General features: G+C 45.9%; 1 protein-coding gene across 1 annotated transcript in view; it reads left to right on the plus strand.

The window, feature by feature from the left end:
* STON2 (stonin 2) overlaps window positions 1-18148 on the plus strand; it is a 178027-nt gene that overhangs the window by 147354 nt on the left and 12525 nt on the right. Inside the window, exon 5 of the mRNA XM_040225983.1 lies at window positions 12717-14555. Within this exon, the coding sequence (XP_040081917.1) occupies window positions 12717-14555 (1839 nt within the window). The remainder of the gene's footprint in view (window positions 1-12716; window positions 14556-18148) is intronic.

Here is an 18148-nt window from a genome sequence, read left to right on the forward strand (position 1 = left end):
CTCTGGCTGATCTCCAAAATTCCTTGCCCCAGCTGTTTAAGAGATAACTACTCCCAACAACCTTGGAGAAGAACAGGCCGCCGTAAGACAGTAGCTTTCTACATACATGCCTATATATACTTACTCTTTTCTTGGGTTAGTGCAGCAGCTCGCTAATCTGACTGCTGCCCCTTCTCGCCTCATTAAAGGTGATCCATTCCTGTAAAGTGCCCCTCTCGTTCTTTTTCTGAACCTCGCCTTCTCTAACTCCCTTACCCTACATTTTATTTCTGGTTTTGTTCCAGTACGGTACTGTCTGGATGATGGTGGCTTTCCAGTACAATCTTAAGTCTGGAGGATTGATTCCTCCAGCTCCATTCTTCTTTCTCAAGATTGCATTGGCTATTCAGGGTCTTTTGAGACAGCCCCTCTTTCTAGCATTGCTATATGTTTATTGGGCACTAAAAGTATAGCCGAGAGAGACATCAAAAGACCAGTACTGTGATAGTGAGGTTGAATAACCTTTGGCCCTGGCAGCAACTCCAACAGTTATTTGTTTAGATGAGTTTTATAATTTTTGCAGAGTTGGAAGACTGGTTTTAAAACTTCCTAGAGAGCAAGGTGGGTGATGATCAAGTCAAGCTTAACTAGGTTCTATGCAACGTGAAAAGGCTAAGAATCAGGGAGCTCGAGCATGTACAATTCAATTATTGCCCAAACAAAAGAAGAGCTTCAGAGAGTAATACATCCTTCTTATTTGCCAAAGTACCTTTCCCTTTTGACTGACAACCAAGACCATATTTCTGATTATAGTAGCCCCCTCTGACAGAGACAGGGAAGAGGTGGTATCTGTGTGTGTGTGTGTGTTTGTGTGTATCGGTGTGTGTGTTTGTGTGTGTGTGTGTGTTTGTGTGTGTGTATGTGTGTTTGTGTGTGTGTGTGTGTATGTGCACCCATGATAAGTATTTAAAATATGCCTAGTGCACTGATCCAGCCTTCTCTAAATGTTTGGTCATGTCTCTCCCAAGGTTTGATCGTGAACCTCTAATATTTGTATATTTATAAATATACTATATTATAAATGTATTTCTAAATTACAAACATACTAGATATTTTAGTATATGTTTTCTAACATAAACAAAAAAATAGAAATGTTTAAAGGATGGGTTAAAAAATCAACAAAAACAGAAGTTCTGGTATTTTTCTTCTCATGTCCAAGTGGCTCATTCTGTATACATACTTCGGTGCTCTCCTCCTCTTCGGGGCCTGCTGCTCTGGAACACTAAAACATCTTAGACTCAGCCTGCAATTGCAAAGGCAGTTCTTAGTACCAGAGCGTTAATAGGAAGTTTTGTGTCCTGTCTTGACCAAAGTGTACTCATGACTTTGCACTTCCCTTATGTAGCTGATTCTAGTGCTGTTTTGTGATAATCAAGGTGGCTTTGTGAATGCAGACTCTCACATCTCTTGTAATTCCTAAGCCTTTGCAATAATTGTGGAAAGATTCAGATTCATGGAATTGTAGCCTGAGACAAACATTCTTCTTTCTTTCTCCACACCCCCCCTTTCCTTTGATAGTGATAAAACTTCCAAGGCATTTGTTTCTCCCTGCTTCTCTCCCCACCCCGACCCCCGCCACCCGTCACTCCTTTGTTTGCTTAAGGACTCTGAAATAATGATAATATTTACATATTTTTATCATGATTGCTAACATTTATTGTGCTGTGGACCAGTTAAATTCACTGTCCTTAATTGATCTCATTTATCCTCACAACACTACAAAGTGGGTACTGTTAATTCCCCTGAAGAGTTGATAAACATGAGGCTTAGAGAAGGTTCAGTAACGTGCCCAAGATCGCAGTTTTCCAAAGCAAGGCCATGTCAGTCTGACACCAAAGTCCTTTACTTTCTCTGCAGGGTCACAGATTAAGTGGTGAGGATGAGTATGGGGCCAGGAACTCAAGCCAGCATTAGTATAAACCACCCTGAAGCTATGTTTTCTATTATAGACCTTGCGTCCACCAGGGGACCCTGCTGTTCATATGCTGGATGAAGGGGGTGCTGGGGCCAGCCAGGAAAAGCACTGAGTGTGGCTGCAAATCCTCTGGAAGGAGCTTTACACTCCATTTGCTTTTGAGGTCTTCCGAAAAGCTTGACAGGTCCAAGGGTAGAAATAGATCTCTACCTGCTGGAATAAATCAATTGGCATGGTAGGAATTCATTGTTGTTTTTCTAACAGATTATTTTAATTTAGGAGCTTTCCTGGTAGCTCAGTAAAGAAACTGCCTGCAATGCAGGAGACCCAGGTTCAATCCCTAGGTCAGGAAGATGTCCTGGAGAAGGAAATGGCAACCCACTTCAGTATTCTTGCCTGGAAAACCCCATGGACAGAGGAGCCTGGTGGGCTACAGTTCATGGGGTCACACCAGCCAGACACGACTTAGTGACTAAACCACGGGTTTAACTTATGTTTACAGTTTATAAATCTCACCTACCCCCAGTCTGTAAGAATGTCTCCTTTGACCTTGCTGACTAAAAGGGAGCTGGGCAAGTCCTGAAATGAAATCAAACTACAACAAATTCAGTTGAAAAGAAGTGACTCACTGCTTAAAGGAGCTGCTTGGTTATTTTGCTGTTGTTGCCATTGCAGGAAAATTTACATCGAGAGCAATGAGCGTTGGGTAATATTGGTGCAAGGGGATCGTTTGTACAGATCCTTCCAGCTTGCAGGGATTGCCCCTCACTTTGCCATAAGTGACCTTAGTCCAGCTGATTTATACCCCCCTCCCCCAACAGACCTCTTGAATTCCTTCCAGAAGCCGCCTTATAGCCTAGCAATGTTATAAAATGGAAGATAGGCTTGATACAGACTCAGTCAGAATGCCGGCTCCTCTCATTCCCAGGAAATACAGTGTACACGAGCATACAGAATCATGCTTGAGAGTCCCCAGCTCTGTTTCTCTACCCCCTGACCAAATTTACAGTGTCACCTGTGGAGAAGTAGCACTTCCCATCACTGAGGTTCAGAATGATCAGACGTTGAACCTGGTCTGCAGTAGAATAGCTCTGCTCTGAAACTCTTTCAGGACCGGGAAGGGAAAGAGGGCATGACTACGTGTACTCACAGTGTATAAACTCATCATGGTTGGACACTTACAAGCAGATGAGACTCCCGTGCTCCACCCCCAGAATAAGTAGCAAAGGGTCCATGCTCATGGTGCTGGTGCTCCATGTCCCAGGCTGTGGAAGTCAGAGTTAGGAGTATTATTATATTAAAGAAGACAATGAGTCCCAGCTCTGTAGGGGCACAGACTGAGTGGCGGGACATTTGTTATTGTTCAATTGCTCAGTCATGTCCGACTCTTTGCGACCCCATGGACTGCAGCACGCCAGGCTCCTCTGTCCTTCACTGTCTCCTGGAGTTGGCTCAAATTCATGTCTATTGAGTCAGTGATACTACCCCACCATCTCATCCTTTGCTGCCTCTTTTCTCCTCCCTGCCCTCAATCTTTCCCCGCATTAGGGTCTTTTCCAATGCGTCAGTTCTTCACATCAGGTGGCCAAAGTATTGGAGCTTCAGTTTCAACATCATTCCTTCCAGTGAATATTCAAGGTTGATCTCCTTTAGAATTGACTGGTTGGATCTCCTTGCAGTCCAAGGGACTCTCAAGAGTCTTCTCCAACAGCACAGTTCAAAAGCATCAATTCTTTGGCGCTCAGCTTTCCTTATAGTCCAACTCTCACATCCATACATGACTACTGGCAAAACCATAGCCTTGACAATGGACCTTTGTTGACAAAATGATGTCTCTGCTCTTTTTTAACATGCTGTCTGGGTTGGTCAGAGCTTTTCTTCCAGGGAGCAAGTGTTTTATGTTAATAATTTCACAGCTGCAGTCACCATTCACAGTGATTTTGGTGATTTGCCAAAGTTACTGTGGCAAGACATCAGTAGCAGTTAAAAGTAGATTCGTGTACTGAAGGGAGTGGACAGGAAAGTGTCAGAGCCATTGGTGAGACTGAAGCCTCTTTGTTAATTCCATCTGGCCACTTTGACATCCTCTGTTTTCTGTTACTAACATGACCAGCAGGATAAATCAAGCCCTTATCTTTGGGTGCTCCTTCAGTTCAGTTCAGTCGCTCAGTCATGTCTGACTCTTTGTGATCCCATGGACTGCAGCACTCCAGGCCTCCCTGTCCATCACCAACTCCTGGATTTTACCCAAACTTATGTGCATCAAGTCTGTGATGCCATCCAACCATCTTGATGCCATTCAACCATCTCATCCTCTGTCGTCCCCTTCTCCTCCCACCTTCAATCTTGCCCAGCATCAGGGTCTTTTCCAATGAGTCAGCTCTTCGCATTAGGTGGCCAAAGTATTGGAGTTTCAACTTCAACGTCAGTCCTTCCAATGAACCCCCAGGACTGATCTCCTTTAGGATGGACTGGTTGGATCTCCTTGTTGTCCAAGGGACTCTCAAGAGTCTTTTCCAACACCACAGTTCAAAAGCATCAATTCTTCGGCACTCATCTTTCTTTGGGTGCTCCCTAATCCTTCACAGATCTGGACCTTCTCTGTTTCTCACCGTTGCAGTAAGACATGGTAAATGTGGTGCGGTGTGTCGTTACCTTCATCAGAAGAAGTTCCGGGATTTGGGGAGCAACCTACAAAACCTGACGCCTGATTCTTACCTGTTGGTATAAGAGGGGTGAGGCTGTTAGACCCTGAGGTCTCTGACCAAATGTAACAGCAGCGTTCAGTCCCTTTTAACACTGCTTTAGGATGTGCTGGTCCACTGTAGTTTTTCACTGAAGTCCGGGACCTTGACCGCACCGGTGCCTCCCTTGTGGGTTCAGTGGTCCCTTGGGGCTTATGAGCGTACTGAGTCATGACCGGAGTGTGTCCTCACGTGGTGACCAGGTGAATCGTGGGGGAGGCCGTGGGGACACACACAGGTGAGACTCCCACGATAGCAACAGGGCAGGCAGTCCTGCGGAGCGACCTGCCTTGACCACCCTGAGGGCATGCAGGAACTTGCCCAGTACCCCTCTAGGCAGTCCTTTCCCAGGGCCCCAGGCCTGGCACTTGCAGGGCAGAAGAACTGTGCTCAACTCAGAGTCAGGATGGACACCTTTGCTTCCCTTGTCCTCCTGCATTGTCTCCTTGACAGTAACATCTGGACGTTGCTCCTTTTCTTTTTAGCTCCTGAACCAAAAGAGCCCTTTCCACTATCTTGTCACATCGTAGAAGAGTGTGATGGGTCAGTAAGCAGAGAGCTTCACAGACTGTCCCAAAGGGCTCAGACCCTGGAAACTCCTCTCAGTTCACTCCTCTTTGGTGGGCTCTGAAAACAGTTTAAGGCTGGAGGGAAAGGCAGGAGGCTTTTTTGCTATGGCAATGAAAAAATAAGTAAAACACAGCTTAGGTTAGGTCCTCAGGTAGCATCACTAGTTAAGTCTCTGAGATGCCCTGATATTTAAAATGTTAAGAGACTAATTTATAAAATGGATTGCCAGTTTTTCAGTTTACCATCGATACTGGAATCTAGCCCTGCTCCCCTGCCTCTGACCTCTGCTGGGGAACTGAAGTTGGCCCCTTCAGACAACAGCAAGGTGTTACAGTGGGATCTCTGCCCAGGTGGGTGTTGGAGACTAGAGCCTTCATCTCAGACAACATGAGAAGCCGATATCAAAGAGGCACATTAAATCAGAGAACCAGTGAGCCAGTTGAGTTGGAAGCTTAGTTGTTAGAGGAAGAAGCCAAAAGCAGGGATCCAAAGTGCTGAGGATTGACGATGCATGGGGAAATGGGGAATGGTAGAACCAGGAAATGTTTAGACATGCATGCGTGCGTGGTCAGTCATGTACGCTTTGAAGTCCTGTGGACTGTAGCGCTCCAGGCTTCTCTGTCTGTGAGATTATCCCGGCAAGAATACTGGAGTAGGCTGCCATTGCCTCCTCTGGGGATCTTCTCGTCCCAGGGACTGAACCCTCATCTCCTGTGGCTCCTTCATTGGCAGGTGGGTTCTTTAGCCCTGAGCCACCTGGGAAGCCCAAATGTTTAGAACCAGATTTTAAAAATTTAGAACAGCCTAGGTAGGCACACCCAAAAATACTGGGGAGGTTCCTGGGCCATTCATCAAACTTAAAGTCTGATGCTTGCTTTTATGAGGAAAAAAAGTGATGAACTGTGTTAGCCTATCTTGATAAGCAGGGAGGGAGTTGGCACAGGGAGCTGACCAGTCATTGGGAGGTGCTCAGTACTGTTTCCTAGTCCCTCTTCAGTTCAGTTCACTGAATAAAAAACCAGAACCTAGTGTGAAATGATAGAGATTCTGTCAAGTGGTGGTAAGTGGTAGTTTGATGAACTCACTTCTTCACTGTGATATATCTCTGACCAGCATCCAAACATCCCCTCTCCAGGACAATAAATGCTAAGGACAGATAAACAGACTCAGACCCTCTGACTCCCCTTTTTATCAGTGTATTGCGGTGACTAAGCTTATTTTATCCAAGTTAAGAAGCTCCCCTGATAAGGTTTAAATGAATAACTCCTTTCTCTCACCCATACACCTTCACATATCAGGGGATGACTTCATGCCGAAAGGCTTCCCTCTGGAAATGTCAGTCATTGTTTAACTTCTTTTCTCCCATTGAATAGTGCTCCTAAAAAGTTGTACGTCAAGATAACTCTTGCCAATCTCAAAGGTAAATTAACCAGATTTTAACTTAATGAACAAGCGTTAAGATAATACCAGAGTTAATGAATATTAAAATTAGGACTTGACTTTCAGTTTATTTTAGGCAGTTGACTTAAACTCACTGAGTGTCAGCTTTTCTCAACAAAATGAAGGATTCAGGTTTTCTTATTTCTAAAATCCCTTCAAGTCAGAAAATTCTGTGTTCCTCTTCTTGCCAGAATTGATGCTTTTGAACTCTGGTGCTGGAGAAGACTCTTGAGAGTCCCTTGGACAGGAGGGAAATCAAAATAGTCAATCCTAAAGGAAATTAACCCCGAATACTATTGGAAGGACTGATGCTGAAGCTGAAGCTCCAATACTTTGGGCACCTGTACAAACAGCTGACTCGTTGGAAAAGACTCTGATCCTGGGAAAGATTGAAGGCAGAAGAAGAGGGTGATAGAGGGTGAGATGGTTGGATGGCATTACCAATTTAATGGACATGAACTTGGGCAAACTCTGGGAGATCGTGAGGGATAGTGAGGCCTGGCATGCCACAGTCCATGGAGTTGCAAAGAGTCAGACACGACTTGGTGACTGAACACACACACAAATATTTAGGTGCCCACTGGTCATCCAAGGCTGGTCATGCAGTATATGGTCTTGTGCAACAGTAACTGTTACTGCAATAATCTGTTTGTTTTTGCCACTGCTCATAAATTCCAAGGGACAGCTCTCAATAAGTGTTTTGCACTTGTCATTGCATTTAATAAATTAGGTTAACAAATGGGGGAGGAAGATGGCAAGTCTCATCTGCTCTTTTCAAAAATATCATAGAATCTTACATTTTCCCCCCACAGAGCTTACTTTTTCTGCAGTTTGGTGGTTTTGATTGCCATTGTAATCAATTAATTTAATCTTTGGGGAACTTAAAATCAACTGTGGTCTAACATCAAAAGGGCCTACCATTTCTTTTTAGTTTACATCGGTAAAGGCACTAAGGAAGCTCTTCAGTTCACTTCAGTTCAGTTGCTCAGTCGTGTCTGACTCTTTGCGACACCATGGATTGCAGCCCACCAGGCCTCCCTGTCCATCACCAACTCCTGGAGTTTACTCAAACTCATGTCCATTGAGTCGGTGATGCCACCCAACCATCTCACCCTATTGTCCACTTCTCCTCCTGCCTTCAGTTTTTCCCAGCATCAGGGTCTTTTCCAATAAGTCAGTTCTTCACATCAGGTGGCCAAAGTATTGGAGTTTCAGCTTCAGCATCAGTCCTTAATATGGAGGACTGATTTCCTTTAGGATAGACTGGTTAGATCTTCTTGCAGTCCAAGGGACTGTCAAGAGTCTTCTCCAACATCACAGTTCAAAAGCATCAATTCTTCAGCACTCAGCTTTCTTTATAGTCCAACTCTCACATCCATACATGACTACTGGAAAGGTACTGGAAATTCTCCCTGTGGTGTAGAATGAAAACCTAACCCTCATCCATAGCTTTTATTTAGCAGCTGCCCAACTCATAACACCCGTGGAGAAGGCAATGGCAACCCACTCCAGTATTCTTGCCTGGAGAATCCCCATGGACAGAGGAGCCTGGTGGGCTATAGTCCATGGGGTCACAAGAGTCGGACATGACTTAGTGACTAAACCACTACCACCAACTCATAATACTAAAAGTAATTTGGAGGTAGCGAGTGGAAAAGAGAGGAAGTAAAGTGAAGCTGGATTTTTGGTTATATTTTAATAAGTCAGTAAAACAGAATTGTGGATGACGATGTTTTTCTGAAGATAATTCATTTTGCTTGTTTCTTAGTGGAGAAATTTGCCAGACTTTCCCTTCCCCTGATTGTTTCAAATACCAGCCACACCAGTCACAACTGTCTTAGGAAAGATCTAACTGCTGCTTTATCAACACAGACTACAGCAAAGCTCTTGGTTTTCTTTCTCTAAGGTTAGTTAATGGGAGGCATAAAGATACATTTTGACCTTTTAGTATTTCTTTATTTTATAAGCAACACTGCATTTTTGAAAGAGGAAAAGACTACAGATTTAGAATTTCAAAAATCACTTCTTACCCCACTTATTTGTTTTCACATCAAAAAGCTTTTTAATATGTTTATACACTTTATGTCATGAGTATACATCATTCTAGCAGCAGCAGCAACAGTAAGTATAGCAGCCAACATCTAATGAACATTTAATGTTTGCCAAACACAATTCTAACATCTGGATTAATTTTTCCGAGCAACCCTGTTAGGTAGGATTTAATGTTTTTCTAGTTTCATTGATGGGAAAGCAGAGACACAGAAGTTAAAACAACTTGCCCAAAGCCATATAGCTAATAAGCTGCAGATATGGAATTGAAACCCAGGCGTCTGACTCCACACTGAGGGCTCTTGTTATTTACTCAACAATGTAGATACGATCAGCCTCCATGTGAGTTAACATCATCAACAGCATCATCATGACTGATGCATGGGATTCCAGTTTAAGGATATAACAATGGATATAACCAGTCTCCTATTAGTGGATATTTAGAAAGTGAAAGTGTTAGTTACCTCATTCGTGTCCGACTCTTTGTGACCCAGTGGACTGTAACCTGCCAGGCTTCTCTGTCCACAGGATTCTCCAGGCAAGAATATTGGAGTGGGTAGCTGTTCCCTTCTCCAGGGGATCTTCCCAACCCAGGAAGAAAACTTGGTGTTAATAGGGGAGAATTTTAAAAATAGTATTTGGCAGTCCTTAGGTTCACTTCAAGAAATACTTAATTTTCATATGAAAATATGAACCATCGTGACCCTCTGTGAACTATGAACCAATTTTGGTTTTCATCTAGAAAAGTGCTTTTATTATTTTTTCCTTATAAATGATTTTGTAGAAAACCAAATTCTCATTTTCAGAAATTTGACCTATTACACTACTACCATTCCCAAAGATGGATTTTTAAAACAGTTTGTAATCATGGAAGATGAAGATGCCAAGGAAGAGGTAGCTTTGTAACAGTCTTTTGATACTATTTAATGAATATAGAATCTCTAGAAATTGATTTAATTTAAAAAGTTTGCCTCCAAATTTGAAGACGTGTGTGTGTTAGTCACGCAATTGTGTCTGACTCTTTGCGACCCCATGGACTGTAGCTCACCAGCCTCCTCTGTCCATGAAATTCTCCAGGCAAGAATACTGGAGTGGTTAAAAATAAATAAATAAATTAAAAAAAAAAAAAAAAAAAAGAATACTGGAGTGGTTGCTATTTCCTTCTCCAGAGGATCTTCCCAACTCAGGGATCAAACCTGGGTCTCCTTCATTGTCGGCAAATTCTTTACCGTCTGAGCCACCAGGGAAGCCCCAAATTTAAAGATAACTTCATGTAAATTGTATTATGAGTCTAATGCTTCAAAACTGTCTAAGACTTGGTGTGATTTCAAGTAACTTGGCTTAAAATTCTAAGACTTACTGTAAGAAAGTTAAATTATCTTCAGTGAAGACAAAGGCCTTTTTTCCCTTTTTTTCGTTTGGGAGAGGATGGTAAGTGCTATTTTGGGGACAGAATCCCCAACAGAAGAGAATCCTTTGGCAGAATCCACCCTGCAAGCGAAAAGGACTTAGGGTACATGTGAAGCCTGGGAGTTGTCCTGAGCTCCAAGGCAGAAAGGATATCCTTGGTACAAGGGGTGAGTCAGCACCAGACTGTCTGAGTGGAAATACAAAAGCTCCATAGAGCTGCTTCATTAGAAAGTGATATATTTTGTGATACATCCCCTTCCCTAGGGAGGTTCAGTTACTGTTTCAAGGAAGTGATTATATTTTACTTAGGGCTACATTGTTCCCTTTAGCCTTCATTACAACCACCACAACAGTAATAACAATAATAATAGTAGTGGTAGTAGTAAAATACGTCCTACAAACCTTGATTGTTTTCTGATTCTTTTCCCTTCATTTTCCAGAAAATAAATCACTTATATATCTACAAAAGTACACTAATGATTAATTTGAAGGAGAATCTCCTCTTTAATTTTAAAATGCTTTGAAATTCTTTTGTGATGCTGTACATATAGAAAATACTTTTTGCTCATTTTATTTCTGGGGTGAGTGTGGGTTATGTATGTGTGTGTGAGCATGTATTCAGCTTACATTTTCAAACTGATGCTTTCAGTAGAGGTAATCACTATTTGTTTGAATAAATATACTTTGAAAGATGGATGACAGGTAGCCATCCCATCCACAAGTAATTACGTGTCTAATTATATGTCACACTGCTGATTTGGTTTGGCTGGGTATGATATTCATGAAGATTTAGCAGGATGGTAAGAAAACTCAACCGTTTCTCTTTGCGTCCCAATGTCTGGAGGTGGAAACTGTTGGTGGAATGGAGATCCCGATACACATTTCTACAGAGACAGAGAGAACACAACTGCTCCAAAGCAGAGTTTCTTTTCTCATTCATTCAGTCAACAACCCTTTACTGAGTAATGGCTCTATGCCAGACGCTGATTTGTTTCCTGGGACATTCCTTCATCAGAATCCACTCCTGGCTTGGTAAAGGTCCCACGCCCCTCTCCCTTCCCACAACCACAGCAGACACACAGGGTCTTTACTGAAAAGGTTTGGATTTTTCCTGCCTTGAAACTCAACTTTGCAGCTCCTTCCTTGAAGGCTCTGCAAGAGTGGAGTTTTATTTATAATAATCTTTGTTGTCCTTTATAAAATAACCCCCAAGATGGAAAACTATGTTAGAGAAAAAAAAGAAGAGATTAATATCAGGAGCATTTTCTTATGTTTCTACAGACTTGTAAACATTTTAATGGCTGTGTGTTATTCCACTGTGTGCCTCAGTTTCCTAACATTCACCCCAAACTTGGTTCACAATTTGGGTTCATTTCCTTAGGGTAAGATTACTAAGTCATTGTAAGACCCTTAATATAAACTGCCAAACCATTTTCAGAGAATTTATAGCAACTTATGGTCCCACTGAGGATCTGTTTACTGTTTATATTATAGCACCCTTACCCTCATCAAATACTAAAACTTGGAAAATCTTCACTTTATTTGGGGGGATTTAATTTTCATTTTTCTTATTACTAGTGAAGGAAATGGCAGCCCACTCCAGTGTTCTTGCCTGGAGAATCCCAGGGACAGCAGAGCCTGGTGGGCTGCCGTCTATGGGGTCGCACAGAGTCGGACACGACTGAAGCGACTTAGCAGCAGCAGCAGCAGTGAAACTGAACATTTCCCACGTGGCTATTAGACATTTTTGCTTTCTCTTTCCTGGGTTGTCTATCTGTCTTCCGCCTGTGTTTCAAGTTTTTATAGTTTTCTTATTCACTTGCATATGATACTTATTTCATATTAAGGATGTCAGCATTTTGTCTTTAGTATTTATTGATCACATTTGGTTAAAAATCCCTCCAATTACATTATTCACAGTCATATCATCACTTAGAGCATATGGCTTGTTTTGTTCAATGTGATCAACTTTATATAATTTTGTTTAAGAGGTGGTTTTGATGTTTAAAAATTAAGAATACATACAATAGAGTCAAAAAGAAAGAAAAAAACCTATTCCAGAAACTTCTATAAAATAAAGCAGAATGTATAAGAGTTGAATTGTGATGGACCTGGGTTCTCTCAGTGCTTCTGTATTGACGTTTGCATTCTTGCTGCGTTTAATGTACAGCCCTCTGGTGGGCTTCCCTGGTGGCTCAGACGGTAAAAAATCCACCTGCAATGTGGGAGACCTGAGTTCGATCCCTGGGTTGGGAAGATCCCCTGGAGAAGGGAAAAGCTACCCACTCCAGTATTCTGGCCTGGAGAATTCCACGGACTATATAGTCCACGGGGTCACAAAGTGTCGGACATGACTGAGCAACTTCTACTTTGTCTGGTGTGCTTGCTACAAAACTGTAAGAGCTGTGCCAGACTAAACACTTGAGACAGGTAATGAACTGCTTAGGAATTTCCTGGATTCCAGCTAAAATTCTAGCAAAATTCCCTCGTCCCCATACTCCTAGAGGCCCTGAGCAGCAGTCCCTCATGTGTTCTCCTTTTCCTTTCAGACAATTCCTCGTCTCTTCAGGAGGACGAAGAGGTAGAGATGGAGGCCATCAGCTGGCAGGTCGGCAGCCCGGCCGTGAACGGGCACCCTGCCACGCCAGTGACCTCTGCGCGTTTCCCCAGCTGGGTCACTTTTGATGACAATGAAGTCAGCAGCCCTTTGTCCCCCATCACGTCTCCTCTGAAGCCAGAAACATTGCCTCTCACCTCTGTGATCCCAGACGGACCTTGCAACTCAACAGGGTCATTTAAGAAGCGGGAACGGCCCAGGAGCACTTTGATGAACTTCTCCAAAGTTCAGAAGCTAGACGTGTCCTCTGTAAGCCATCCACCTACCGTGCCCGAGGCTCCACCTTGGAGGGCCACCAATCCTTTTCTGAACGAGACGCTACAGGATGTACAGCCCTCCCCCATCAACCCTTTCCGGGCTTTCTTTGAGGAGCAGGAGAGGCGAGCCCAGAACAGTTCTGTGTCCGGTACCCCAGGCAAGAGCCAGAGAGATTCCCTCATCGTCGTCTACCGGGATGCCATCAGTTTTGATGACTCGAGCCAAAACCAGTCACGCTCGGATGCTGTGGAAAAACTCAAGCGGCTCCAAATTGAGGATTCCGACCGCTTGGGGGGTGCGACACTCCCTGATGATGACCCGGCTGCCTGGGCTGACCTGGGTGCCCACCCGGCAGGCTCCGAGCAGTCCCCGCCCAGGGACGGCTGGCCCATGATGCTTAGGATCCCCGAGAAGAAGAACATCATGTCCTCCAGGCACTGGGGACCCATCTACGTCAAACTGACGGACGGTGGTTACCTGCAGCTGTATTACGAGCAGGGCCTGGAGAGGCCATTCCGTGAGTTCAAGCTGGAGATGTGCCATGAGATTTCCGAACCCCGGCTCCAAAACTACGATGAGAATGGTAGGATCCACAGCTTGCGGATAGACCGCGTCACCTACAAGGAGAAGAAGAAGTACCAGCCTAAACCCGCCGTGGCCCACTTGGCCGAGAGGGAGCAGGTCATCAAGCTGGGCACCACCAACTACGAGGACTTCCTGAGCTTCATCCGTGCGGTTCAGGACCGCCTCATGGAGCTGCCGGTGTTGTCAACGGAGCTGAGCACGGTCGGCCTGAACTACCTGGAAGAGGAGATGACGGTGGATGTCCAAGATGAATTCTCTGGCCTCGTGAGCAAGGGAGACAACCAGATTCTCCAGCACAGTGTCCTCACGCGGGTCCACGTGCTGAGCTTCCTCTCGGGCCTGGCCGAGTGCCGGCTGGGCCTCAACGACGTCCTGGTCAAAGGGAACGAGGTGGTGTCCCGCCAGGACATCGTGCCCACCACCACCGCCAAGTGGATCCGGCTCCACGAGTGCCGCTTTCACAGCTGCGTGGATGAGGACGTGTTCCGCGGCTCGCGCGTCATCCTCTTCAACCCTCTGGACGCCTGCCGCTTCGAGCTCATGCGGTTCCGGACAGTGTTCGCCGAGAAGACCTTGCCCTTCACGCTCAGGACAGCGGCGAGCATCCACGGGGCAGAGGTGGAGGTGCAGAGCTGGCTGAGGATGTCGGCGGGCTTCTCCTCCAACTGGGACCCCCTCACCCAGGTCCCCTGCGAGAACGTGATGGTCCGCTACCCTGTGCCCAGCGAGTGGGTGAAAAACTTCCGCAGGGAGAGTGTCCTGGGGGAGAAGTCTCTGAAAGCCAAAGTGAACCGGGGGGCAAGTTTTGGCTCAGCCAGCATCTCCGGCTCTGAGCCGGTCATGAGAGTCACCCTGGGGACTGCCAAGTACGAGCACGCCTTCAATGCCATCGTGTGGAGGATAAATCGACTGCCTGACAAAAACTCAGGTAGGCAGAGCTCCGTCTTGTTTGAGAGCCGCCACACCGGGGCGAAAGAGCTGGGACCCAAGTGCCCGCTTTCTCTTCCCCTGCGATGTGCTGGTTTTGTGCTCTGTGAGGGGAGCGGTGATGGGGAGGGTCAGGGGAATGGATGGCCAGGAAGCACAAGTTATTTCAGTGAGGTTAAGTCACAAACCTGCATGACCCAGGTCATTCCATCTTTTAATTCCCCTACCTTCTTCACACTTCTTTTGTGAAACGATGCGTTATTCTTCTCAGCGGGGTTGCCAAGCACATTTTAAGACAGCTTATGAATTTGTTTTCTGACTCAAAGTTTTAGCTGGTGTTGGAAGCTATTTTTTTTTTCCAGACCCTAGAAGGCTTCTGGGTTTTGAAGAGACATCTGCATCCTGTTGTTGTTGTTATTCAGTTACTGGGTCATATCCAGCTCTTTGCCATCCCACGGGCTGCTGCACACCAGGTTTCCCTGCCCGAGTGCAGGTAAAAGGGCCAGGTGACGGCTAATCACGTACAGTGTAGGCGAGGAGTTGGATTTATGATTCCAGCAATCCTGTGCAAGGCCCGTCAATCATAATGTCCCAAGCTTAGAGCTGCAATTTGGGCATGGGGAAGGGGCCTCCGGGGGCTTCCCTGGTGGCTCAAATGGTAAAGAAGTCTGCCTGCAATGCAGAAGACCCGGATTCAATCCCTGGGTTGGGAAGATCCCCTGGAGAGGGGAATGGCTACTCACTCGAGTATTCTTGCCTGGGAACTCCACGGATGGAGAAGCCTGGCAGATAGTGCATGGGGTCGAAAGAATCGTCCACAAGCGACTTTGAGAGAGCGAGAGAGGGAGAGAGAGAAGGGGCCTCTGATCAGACTGCAGCCGCCAGGACACGAAGGTCCAGAAGGACTGGGATGCTGACAAGAAGTAAGGGAAGGAGTGTTTGATCAAAGGAGACAGCTTACCAGCCCTTGCTGGCCTGCGCACAGTGAGCAGGGGTGCTTGTCTGCCTGGGTGAGCCCAAAGGCAATGGCTTTCCTCTTGGGTCCGGTGAGATTTGGTGGAATGACAAAACTAGGGAGTGAGCAAACCAGCTCTAATAGTTTTATTTCTTAGAGTAAGTCTGGGCGATCCCAATGGTAGGCAATAAAGCCCATGGTCCTTTAAACCACCTCTCATCTGTAATAAACAAAAGTGGGTATTTTGGCCAACAACAACAACAAATGTTTGGAAAAACTGTTGGTTAAACTTTCGCTTATGCAGATATTCCTTATTCTGTTCTCCCTGTTAAATCCTAACAACATAATTAGAGTCTTCATTTCCTGTTCGGAACGTGGAGTGGCTGTGTTTTACCCTAGATGCCATATGACACGGAGCCAAGAGGGAATACGATCCAGTCAGCTTCCCCTGGCGGGCCAGGCCGGGGACACACACCAGGGCTTTCTGTGTCTGACGCTGGGTGTAGCGGCGCAGACTGAAGGGACAGTTGGGCTTCTGTGTTTGAGGCTGGACTGGCCACCCTGTTGCTAAACGGGCAGGATTTTTAAAGCCTTCCTCTGGGCGCCTGCTCATTCACTTCTCTGAGGCCAGCATGGTATCACCTGGCTAACAGCACCAGGAGTTCTGTCTTGGCCTATCTGAATTGATGGCCCAGAGAAGAGGCCCTCACCTCTCACCTCTCCTGTGGCACAGATGCCCCCTGAGAACAGAACCGAGGTCACAAGGAGGAAATTTCTGTTTAACCTGCTGGAGGGGTGACGTCACAAAAAACAGGGCCTCTGGTTTGTGTTTACTGGGCTTTTCAGCTCTGCAATTTAGTAAGCATGGATTCAGGTCACTTTCTTATGGAATAACTGGATTTTCAAGCTGGAAGGGACCTGGGGGATGACTTAGGCAAACCTCTTCCTTCCACAGACAAGAAGATTAAGGACCAGGAGTGACCTGACCCATCACATCCAGGGTCTTTAATTCTCGATAACCCTGCTGCCTCTCGATAGGTCATACAAAACAGACACGAACTTGAAGTAACTTCCATTATGAGCACAGGGATTTGCAGTTTCCTCACATACCTCCTTTGCTTCAAAGTTCCTTCTCTCAAATATTGAAAGGTACCACGTGAGGGGCTTTATAAGCAGCAGAGACTGACTGGCTTCTTTCAGCAAAAAGAGAGAGACTGTCAGGAAAATACAGGTGGTCTCGGAGAACTAGAGAATCAAGCAGGCTTCAGAAAGGATAATTCTGGAAGGCAGGAGCGGTGGGAGGTGTCCTCAGGCTGCAGCCGTTGGGACAAACCACCGCAAGCCGTTTCCTGTCACTTCCCAAGGCTCGAAGGTCGTGACTGATATGACCACCAAGATGACCCGCAGTGGGCTGCTGCTGCTGCAGCTGAAGTCGCTTCAGTCGTGTCCGACTCTGTGCGACCCCATGGACAGCAGCCCGCCAGGCTCCTCTGTCCACAGAATTCTCTAGGCAAGAGTACTGGAGTGGGTTGCCATTTCCTTCTCCCGAGATGCAGTGCTGGGGAGGAGTATTTCTCAGAGAGAGAGAGAAGAAAAAAAAAAACAAGAAAAAGATTGTTACCAGACTAAAAAGGGAGTAGATACAGGATAGGGAATACATCGTCCTCAAGCAACAGCAACTAGTTTCCTTAAGGCTTCCCAGGGCAGGAAGTATTCAGCAGGCTCAAGGCCAGGTCAGTGCAGCCTATATATCGCATAGGTTATTTCCAGGTTACTGGCACTTTACTTGTGAACGATTGTTAAAATACAGGACATGGCAAGAATATCTGGGGATGTTTCTCACTTAAATCTACCCCCGCCCCCTCCTCAATTAGTGATTTGCTGTCATGGTTGTGTGTTTTTAGAAGTGAAATCCCACCCCCCGCTCCTCCCGCCCTCCGAGAACTTCTTATTCTACTTCTGGCTAACTATATTTCTGTATCGGTTCAGGAAATTGATAGCACCCCATTTCTGGCAACTGGAAATATACAGCATCGGAATTCTAGGCAGACTGCAGGGTCTTACCGTTGCTGGTGTTGTGTTCTGAGTCCCCTGCCTTCCCCATGTGGGGCTCCACCCGTGAACCCAGAGAGCTGGTGATGATCTATCAGTAACTGTCGCCTTTCTGAGCTCTTCTGTCTCAGTCTAGAGATAGCTTTGAGAAGGTGCCTTTGTAAGGCTATTATCTGTCAGAATCCTCACGTCTCTGCAGTGGAAGAGGACTGAATCTCTGCCTGTGTATCCCACTTGTGGTGGCCCTGCAACCCTAGCTCCCAGAGGCGGGATGGTCAGACCGGGAGGCAGCTATGGCCAGGCTGGCATTCTGGGCCTTGCCAGCACCCCAAGCCTGCAGCCACAGCAGGACCATCCCAACAAGCCTGCAAAAGGCTAACAAGCCCCGCACTGGATTCCTACTTGGCTCCCGTTGGCGGGGCCCGTCCGGGTTCTCCCTCCCACCCTAATCCCAAGGGTGTTCCTGATTCCTAGAAGGCACCCGGAACAAGTTTTGTGATTTCCCAGGCTGTCTACCGGGGAACAAAACATTCTGTCCTGCACAGGTAGCTTTCTTTGCTGGAATTCCAGTTCTCATTAGATCAGGT

Source organism: Oryx dammah, unplaced genomic scaffold (genome assembly GCF_014754425.2).
Source record: "Oryx dammah isolate SB20612 unplaced genomic scaffold, SCBI_Odam_1.1 HiC_scaffold_26, whole genome shotgun sequence".
In the NCBI taxonomy this organism is placed as follows: Eukaryota; Metazoa; Chordata; class Mammalia; order Artiodactyla; family Bovidae; genus Oryx; species Oryx dammah.